The sequence below is a fragment of the Pleurodeles waltl genome, chromosome 9, assembly GCF_031143425.1.
Source record: "Pleurodeles waltl isolate 20211129_DDA chromosome 9, aPleWal1.hap1.20221129, whole genome shotgun sequence".
NCBI classification, from domain to species: Eukaryota; Metazoa; Chordata; class Amphibia; order Caudata; family Salamandridae; genus Pleurodeles; species Pleurodeles waltl.
Window position 1 is genome coordinate 779,590,088 of NC_090448.1, and position 9,547 is coordinate 779,599,634.

The following is a 9,547-nucleotide window of genomic DNA, read 5'->3' on the forward strand; positions in this document are numbered from 1 at the left end:
AACCACAGGTTCAAATTCTACATGTAATATCTCATTCGAAAGGTATTGCAGGTAAGTACTTTAGGAACTTCAAATCATCAAAATTGCATGTATACTTTTCAAGTTATTGACAAATAGCTGTTTTAAAAGTGGACACTTAGTGCAATTTTCACAGTTCCTGGGGGAGGTAAGTTTTTGTTAGTTTTACCAGGTAAGTAGGACACTTACAGGGTTCAGTTCTTGGTCCAAGGTAGCCCACCGTTGGGGGTTCAGAGCAACCCCAAAGTCACCACACCAGCAGCTCAGGGCCGGTCAGGTGCAGAGTTCAAAGTGGTGCCCAAAACACATAGGCTAGAATGGAGAGAAGGGGGTGCCCCGGTTCCGGTCTGCTTGCAGGTAAGTACCCGCGTCTTCGGAGGGCAGACCAGGGGGGTTTTGTAGGGCACCGGGGGGGACACAAGTCCACACAGAAATTTCACCCTCAGCAGCGCGGGGGCGGCCGGGTGCAGTGTAGAAACAAGCGTCGGGTTTTCAATGTTAGTCTATGAGAGATCTCGGGATCTCTTCAGCGCTGCAGGCAGGCAAGGGGGGGATTCCTCGGGGAAACCTCCACTTGGGCAAGGGAGAGGGACTCCTGGGGGTCACTTCTCCAGTGAAAGTCCGGTCCTTCAGGTCCTGGGGGCTGCGGGTGCAGGGTCTCTCCCAGGCGTCGGGACTTTAGGTTCAAAGAGTCGCGGTCAGGGGAAGCCTCGGGATTCCCTCTGCAGGCGGCGCTGTGGGGGCTCAGGGGGGACAGGTTTTGGTACTCACAGTATCAGAGTAGTCCTGGGGTCCCTCCTGAGGTGTTGGATCGCCACCAGCCGAGTCGGGGTCGCCGGGTGCAGTGTTGCAAGTCTCACGCTTCTTGCGGGGAGCTTGCAGGGTTCTTTAAAGCTGCTGGAAACAAAGTTGCAGCTTTTCTTGGAGCAGGTCCGCTGTCCTCGGGAGTTTCTTGTCTTTTCGAAGCAGGGGCAGTCCTCAGAGGATGTCGAGGTCGCTGGTCCCTTTGGAAGGCGTCGCTGGAGCAGGATCTTTGGAAGGCAGGAGACAGGCCGGTGAGTTTCTGGAGCCAAGGCAGTTGTCGTCTTCTGGTCTTCCGCTGCAGGGGTTTTCAGCTAGGCAGTCCTTCTTCTTGTAGTTGCAGGAATCTAATTTTCTAGGGTTCAGGGTAGCCCTTAAATACTAAATTTAAGGGCGTGTTTAGGTCTGGGGGGTTAGTAGCCAATGGCTACTAGCCCTGAGGGTGGGTACACCCTCTTTGTGCCTCCTCCCAAGGGGAGGGGGTCACAATCCTAACCCTATTGGGGGAATCCTCCATCTGCAAGATGGAGGATCTCTAAAAGTTAGAGTCACCTCAGCTCAGGACACCTTAGGGGCTGTCCTGACTGGCCAGTGACTCCTCCTTGTTTTTCTCATTATTTTCTCCGGCCTTGCCGCCAAAAGTGGGGCCTGGCCGGAGGGGGCGGGCAACTCCACTAGCTGGAGTGTCCTGCTGGGTTGGCACAAAGGAGGTGAGCCTTTGAGGCTCACCGCCAGGTGTGACAATTCCTGCCTGGGAGAGGTGTTAGCATCTCCACCCAGTGCAGGCTTTGTTACTGGCCTCAGAGTGACAAAGGCACTCTCCCCATGGGGCCAGCAACATGTCTCGGTTTGTGGCAGGCTGCTAAAACTAGTCAGCCTACACAGATAGTCGGTTAAGTTTCAGGGGGCACCTCTAAGGTGCCCTCTGTGGTGTATTTTACAATAAAATGTACACTGGCATCAGTGTGCATTTATTGTGCTGAGAAGTTTGATACCAAACTTCCCAGCTTTCAGTGTAGCCATTATGGTGCTGGGGAGTTCGTGTTTGACAGACTCCCAGACCATATACTCTTATGGCTACCCTGCACTTACAATGTCTAAGGTTTTGTTTAGACACTGTAGGGGTACCATGCTCATGCACTGGTACCCTCACCTATGGTATAGTGCACCCTGCCTTAGGGCTGTAAGGCCTGCTAGAGGGGTGTCTTACCTATACTGCATAGGCAGTGAGAGGCTGGCATGGCACCCTGAGGGGAGTGCCATGTCGACTTACTCGTTTTGTTCTCACTAGCACACACAAGCTGGCAAGCAGTGTGTCTGTGCTGAGTGAGAGGTCTCCAGGGTGGCATAAGACATGCTGCAGCCCTTAGAGACCTTCCTTGGCGTCAGGGCCCTTGGTACTAGAAGTACCAGTTACAAGGGACTTATCTGGATGCCAGGGTCTGCCAATTGTGGATACAAAAGTACAGGTTAGGGAAAGAACACTGGTGCTGGGGCCTGGTTAGCAGGCCTCAGCACACTTTCAATTGTAAACATAGCATCAGCAAAGGCAAAAAGTCAGGGGGCAACCATGCCAAGGAGGCATTTCCTTACAGCCCTCATCCCACATATTCTACAGGGCACACCCTCAATCCCATGTTCACCATCCTCTTGTGTGGCATCACTTCAAGCCCTCACCTGTTCCTTGAAGGCTCCATTAAGCTGTCCAGTTCCAGTGGCCTTTTCAGTCGTCTACATTGGTCCACTGATTCCACCTCCACTGCTTTTAACACTCACAACTAGACCACAATCGATTCGGATAAGTCCAAATAAATTCTTACTGGTAAGGTACCTAATTTTAATCTGGACATAGAAATTGATGCAGGAAATTTTAGTGTCTTTGACTAACGCCCTTAACATAATTTCCCCTTTTAAAAACTTACCGTTCTCACCGTAATGTATCATGTATGATAGAGCTTAGAGATCAAAAAAATAAAAACGCTAGTATATGACCCTAGAGTGCAACTAAAGATGCTCAAACTCTCATACGGCCATAGTTGATTACAAAGAGACCATTAAGTGTTAACAGCAGACTTTAAGAGCCTTCATCCATTCCTACTACTCTGAACAGGTGGGTTATAATAGTACTACTTCTAGGCAAACCTTTGGCATTTCCAAGTATTCCTGCATCCTAGGTCTTGTAGCAATATCACCCACTCTTCCCAAGAACTGTGCCCAGCATGTTTTGAGCACTTCTCACTACAATCAACACAATTCAATGTAATTTTGAGCCATAGCCTTCCCTGGATGCCTTAAACCATCTTAAATCTAACTCTTCTGTGCTGAAGAGAGCGTCTCTGACCCAACTCCCTCCTTTATCCCATGGGGACAGACATGTCAAGATCCTTCCCACCATTTATCTGGAATCAGTTTTAGATCCTTGCACTCTAGATTTCCTTTTTCAGGTTTTGGTTTTACAGAATTGGTTCGGACAACATTATATAACAAATCTATACTTTCTCCTTAGGTTCACAATCTTTAGAAACAAGCATTAGTTCTACCACTCCTGGAAATCCATCTGCTGACCAGTTGGATCCCACAACTACTGCCCTACGTCCCTCTTTCCTCTATCTTCAGTATTTGTGGAAAACGTCCAACTCTCTACTGGCTACTTCACAGTCTGGCTTTCATGCCTCATAAAGTACAGCCTATCCTACCCTACTTGCCACCACAGATGACCTCTGTATAATTTTGGCCATGCTCCACTGTGCCGCCCACATTCTACAAGACTGCTCTGCAAAATTCAAAACTTTATATTGTTTACGCAGCTGTTTAACTGCCTTAAACTGGCTGAGCTTTTTCTTATCTTCCAGTCTGGGGACTATCTGCTTCTGTATTGCTCCTTTGAAATGACAATATTTTGTGGTGTTCCTCACATATCCTTACTGAGCCCCCTCCACTTTTTAATATTTACATTCACCCTCAGGCCTGTCTAGTTAGGTCATTCAGGGTAAATAATTTACTGTGTAGATGACACTCAAATTATTGTTTGTGTCTTTGTAAACTCGTCTGTCGTCCAAGTAAACTTTAGGTCTTGTGTGTCCTGCATTGTGTTATGGATGAGGACCAGTTGCCTTAAATTGAATGGTGACGAGACTGAGGTCCTTTTGTTTGGAAAGTTCTCTTCCAGCTGTTCCTCCGCTTGGTGGCATGATAACTTGAGCACAGCTCCTTCTGCATCAATTTTGGTGTCTTATTTGATGATAATCTTCGCATAATCAAAGAGGTCAATAAAATAACCATCAACTGTTTTCTACTTTAAGCATTCTGTGTAGTTTTCACCTTGCTGCCTCTATTGTATGCAAATCACTTCCTGCTTAGACTATAGCAGTGCTATTTACTATAGTATTCCATACTACTTAATACAAAGATTATACGTGATGCAAAATTCAGCAGCCAGATTCATTCCTAATATTCTAGTTGCAGCCCACATCTCGCAACATATTAAAGACCCGCAGTGGGTCCATATAAATAAAAACGCTCCCTTTTCAAAAAAGTATGCTTCTCTCACAAGATGCCTACCACCACGCTGGCCCTACCTATCTTAACAAATGCTTATACCTTATCACCTTAGGCGGGCTCTCACTTCTTCCAATCTTGCCATCAATCACAATGTGACACAGCTAATAGATGAAGTGGGCTGACCCATTGCTCTGTAGTGGTTGCTGTGTGACAAATGAACAGACAAATGGATAAAAAGGGCTGATTGGAAGGAACTGTATGTTTTACCTATATGTATGTATTTTAATTGTGTTTTTGGAAAACCTGAGCCTAGCAAGACAGACAAAGCTCTTCTCTAGGCTTAGACCTATGAAGTATAAAGGTAAAGTGCAACCATTAAACCATATAAATCCTACACTAAATGATTCACTGATGAGTTCAAAAGTTATTATTTGTTCTTCTCTCTCACTCATTAGCCTCTACGCCAAGGAAAGTGTATGACACGCGGGATGGAGGCAACAGCACAGATACAAAGATTGACTTTGATGATGACAAGTACCGAAGGCGACCTGCCCTTAGCTGGTTTGCACAGTTACTCAAGTAAAGAATGTTCTCCTTTTTTTGGTTGTGTGGGGAGTGGACAGGGTGAGCTTGGTATGCGAGGGAATGTCTTGCAAATAGTATTCAGAGTACAGGGAAAGTAGATGAATTTGATACCTGTGACTGCCTCATAGTAAAAGCTACCTTAAGCTCAGCTGAATATTATTTTGAGGAGTTGTTTATTTCAGTTTTTCAGAAATGTTGCTTGATATGCATGTGATTTGCAGGTAGGTTACAGGTATTCTGTTAGCTTCATGGTACTTCAGGTTAGATGCTGTGAAATAATGTAAGGATAGATGCTGCAGTCCGTGGGGGCACTTACAATCATTGTGTAGTGTTTTTTATATAAGGATGTAATTTTAATATTTGTAAAATAAACACTTTTAGTGTGGGATGCACCTGCTAGTGAGTAGTCAGTGGGAAGCCATCCATTAGTTTTCATAAACCCAGTGGGGTTATTCACATAACACTCAAACACACTGCCAAAAAGCCAGTAGGGTTTTGATCCTTATAATCAAGGGTAGCACTGCCTTTATTAATAATATGCCCTAGTCACTACGCTGTTCACATTGATGTGAGATGTGAAAAGAGACATCACTTGCCTACTGTGACTGCATATGAAAACATTGACCACAACTGTAGACGCTTACCAAGGATGTGCTCTGAGTGTCAGTTCTTCTGTGGATGGGAGAAAAGTATATAATTAACAAGTTATACAAATGTGCAGCTCTAGAACATGGGGTAATGAGACAGGACATGTCTTGAATAAGAAAGCCCAGTGGTAACAAAGCTCTTCACGAAAACCATGTCAAATGTACTAAATCTTCTTCCCTGTATAGTGTTGAGGGACAGATCATTAATTCAGTTAAAAGTGCCAGGGGTACAAACAGGGTGGTAATTGGCACGTGACAGAAAAACTGAGCTTGGAATGTACTAGGGCACGAGGAGACAAGATGCCATCAACGGCTATGTATTTTTAGGTACCCGCAGAAGGGGCTAGTTCGTCTAATTAAAATGTTCTTTTGTTTCCGCCTGCAGAAACCGTTCAGGGTCCAAGAAGCGCCCGGCCTCTCGGATGCAGCGCTGCCTGGTCATCTTGATAATAGGTGTCATCGGATTTCTCACCCTCATCCTTGTTATGTCTAAGCTGGGGCGGGCGTCTGCTGACAATGACCCAAACTTAAACCCTTTGCTGAACCCTCACATCCGAATTGGGCAAGAGTGAAACTGGACTGAGCCGAGTTGTGCTTTATGGACTTGAAGGGGGTATTGGCAGGAACTGGTAAGCACAGCGGTTTTGGAGGCCAAGAACGGAGTGTGAGGTACTCTTTAAGTATCTGCCATCTCAGTTTCCCAGCTTTGGACGTGCTCTTATGATAATTGGCTGTGTTTTTTCACAGGCTTTTGAACTATCTATAAAGGAGAGAAAGTTTTCTTCTGCTTAGATTAATAAATGAACATAGATTTAAAATTAAAGAGTCTGGCTGAAAAGGTAGAATGGCTAGGTGGCATTAGAGGCATAGTAGAGCCAAGTCAGTTTTGCTCTACACAACCTTCACTCCTCCTATGGAGGGATGCTTAGGATTTAAGAGGACATGGGTTCTGCAAGCACATAGCAGGGTACATCAGGAGAAGGAAATCAGCAAGAGGCATGATGGAAGCTGAAACAAATGGTGTTGACAGTTAGATTTCTTTAATGTTTGTTTCTCTCCACCACAGTTTTTTTTGCCACGCTGTAATTTTCAGCTGCCATGTACCAGAACACTTGGGTTGCGAGAAAAATGACATCATAAATATGTTCATGGAAGGTCTACAACTGTTGAACCTGGCACAATATCCTGAGTCATAGTGCCTTAACAGACCGAACCATTCAACCAAAATGATGTGTAACCCCATTAGGGCACAAAATGAGGTGAATCAAACATACAGCATAGAATTCCATTCAGACATTAGATTGGATGAACATACGATAACTGGTTATTCTATCCTTTATTCAGCTGCCTTTTTTCAAGGCACCGAATGTGTCTGAGGCAAAGCATCTACCACTGAAGACTGTAAGTGCTGGTGCCATTGAGTTTGTTAGATAAATTAAATCCCTTTCCTGCAGGAGGAAAGCCAGATAATACTTTGGATTTATGTTTTGCCAATGAAGATAAAGGATCACACTGTCTTAATCTAAAAATTATTGTCTTTCACATCTTTAAGAAAAGGTTACAGAATTTACGTAACAGTATAAGATGCTCTCTAATCCCCTCCCTTGCCCCCACACACATATGGCCAGTCCTAATATCAGGGTTTCACAAATTATCACATGTACCATACATGTGCACAGAACCACCCTTCATCAAAGTTCTGATCACTTGTTTTCCTGTCAGATGTGTGTTCCTCACCAGGGTTTACTGTTCTAACAAAATGTTTTTGTTACCTTGAAATGATCTTTAGCAGGATTACCTTAGCCAATAACCTCTTAGTTCTGTAGTACTACCCTTACGTATAAAATGTATATAGAGAGAGATCTCACATTATCATATTTTTAAAACATTAATGTTCTCCATTCAGCAGTGAATTGGTATTCAATGTTGAAGGCTGTAGATCTTTCTGACTTATTGTTTTGGTGACATGAACATAGAGGCTAAAAGTAATAAATATTCATTCTCTGCAGAAAGGTTTCCTTTGTGATAGTATGACTAGGACTCGTACTTTTAATATTTCTATTGTTGTATTTTGGGGTTGTAGACTTGTCTAGGGAGACTTGAGATCCACTGGCACTGTCCTTCCCACTTCCCTCTGTGTACTGACTTCTGTGGGTTAATAACTGTGCGGAAGACCTCAGGTTCTTGAAAGTGTCAATTTAAGATTTGTTGGAGGAGAAACGCTTAAGGACCCAAATCGGTCAGTCTTCTACCTCCTCTTTGTACAGCAAGATGCTTACCTTGCTTGTTGAAGTTTTACATGATTTGTTAAAGAACAAAACTGGAAAAATTGCTAGTCTGGGGAGTATTAAAGATGTATCATGTTATGTTCTTTCAGATCCAGCTCTTCCAGCCACTCACCCCAAAAGCTTTCAACCACAACAGTCGTGGTTCAAAGGCCTCCACCCATTACTGACAAAGGGAAACCAGTAGCACTACAGGAAGATTTTCCATACTACTTCTGTTTGCTTTGTCTCTCACTGATTTTCAGTTTCTAACCTTTGAAACTTGTCTAGTCCGCTGTCTGTAAACTCAATTATTGAGAAGCAAACACAGTGAGACGTGCTTGCCTTGAATAACGCAGCCGGCAATGAGAATTGATTCTGGAAATAGTTTTTTTGGGTCCTTGCGGTCGTAAATTCCCATGGTTTGTTCAACACTGTACTCTCAGCCGTATGAACAAATCTGCCTGTTTTGTTAAGGACCTGTTATGACAGTCATGTGTTCTTCACACAACACATGACTGGAAAGATCTTGGGCAGCAGTCTGCTTTCAGTTGACAACTATATTCCCTTGAAAGTTAGTAATCTACTCTCTGCAAACTGTGTTCTCTTCTGTTCTCTGACATTTTAATGTGGAGGTTAGTCAAGAAATGGATACAAAATAATTGAATGCCTGCCTTGTTTTAAATTTTGCAGCTAACAAAATAATTACAAAATGTGCTTGCAACATTCCTAAGAAAACGTTTGCACCAAAAATAATGTGCAGATTTTTGCTCATTTAGCAACATTCTAAATGGTCACCCACATTACTTTTTTAAATAATCTCAAAAAAGATTGCTGTGAGACTAGCCCAAACTTCACTCAGTTCCGTTATTGCAGAATTTTGAAGTGTTCCAGGGAGGAAGTGTTCAGTTCATAAAAAGGAGGATTGATCTTTTTGGCAAAAACATGGATTTAAGCGAAGGTGTGGTTGTGCTCAAGTGCGTGCTGTAAATAGGACTAAATATGACAAAAGGTGCTGGAGCTGTGGCTTATCAGCCTTCCCCGAAGTTACTGATGCCTCTAGTATTGGTATCTAGGAGGGTATCAGATCTACTTCCGCCCAACTCTGAATCCTGCTGTAAGTTTTTATACCTGCATTACTGAGATGTCACATGATTCTGTGGATTGAATTAAGCAAGCATGGATTCTTAACATGTTATATCCGGCAGAAGGGGGTAAATAGTTAAGACAAAAAAGTAAAATTCTTGCAGACAATATTATGTACTTCTTTCCAATCAACTGTGTAAAAGACCATTATTTTAACATTTAGTTTTGTGCACTTTATTGCCCCAAATTCTGCTTTGCAATAATATATTTATGTTTGAATTCTGTTTGGAAGGACTGTAACTCTTCTTACGGTTTGAATAAAAATGAATCCTTGGTTGGTGGATGCCATGAGAACGGTGCACATGCATCTCTTAATTTTTTGGCTTGCTGTCTTTTGATTATCAATGTTTTGTTTATTCTATCACATCAGCCATAAGACTTTTCTTCTATTTCATATGAAAAAGTGTCTCTCACTCTGGGGCTGCTACAAACCACGGCAGTGGTAAATTGAAGAGAAATATATATTAGCGTTAGACATGGTCACCGGTTTGGAGTGTGTTATGCATCCTTCTGACATCAAGCATTCAGTGCCCTGAGATCAGTTTTGAAGGTATTCTACCTTAAGAAGTTACATCTGCCTCATCT

General features: G+C 43.4%; 1 protein-coding gene across 2 annotated transcripts in view; it reads left to right on the forward strand.

Annotated features, from left to right (window-relative positions):
- Positions 1-9,256, forward strand: part of ZFPL1 (zinc finger protein like 1) — a 153,763-nt gene extending 144,507 nt beyond the window's left edge. For both annotated transcript variants that reach the window (XM_069207976.1, XM_069207977.1), the window contains 2 exons: positions 4,776-4,899; positions 5,938-9,256. In XM_069207976.1, coding sequence (XP_069064077.1) covers positions 4,776-4,899; positions 5,938-6,124 — 311 coding nt within the window. In that variant the 3' untranslated portion in view covers positions 6,125-9,256. The remainder of the gene's footprint in view (positions 1-4,775; positions 4,900-5,937) is intronic.
- The last annotated feature ends 291 nt before the right edge of the window (positions 9,257-9,547 follow it).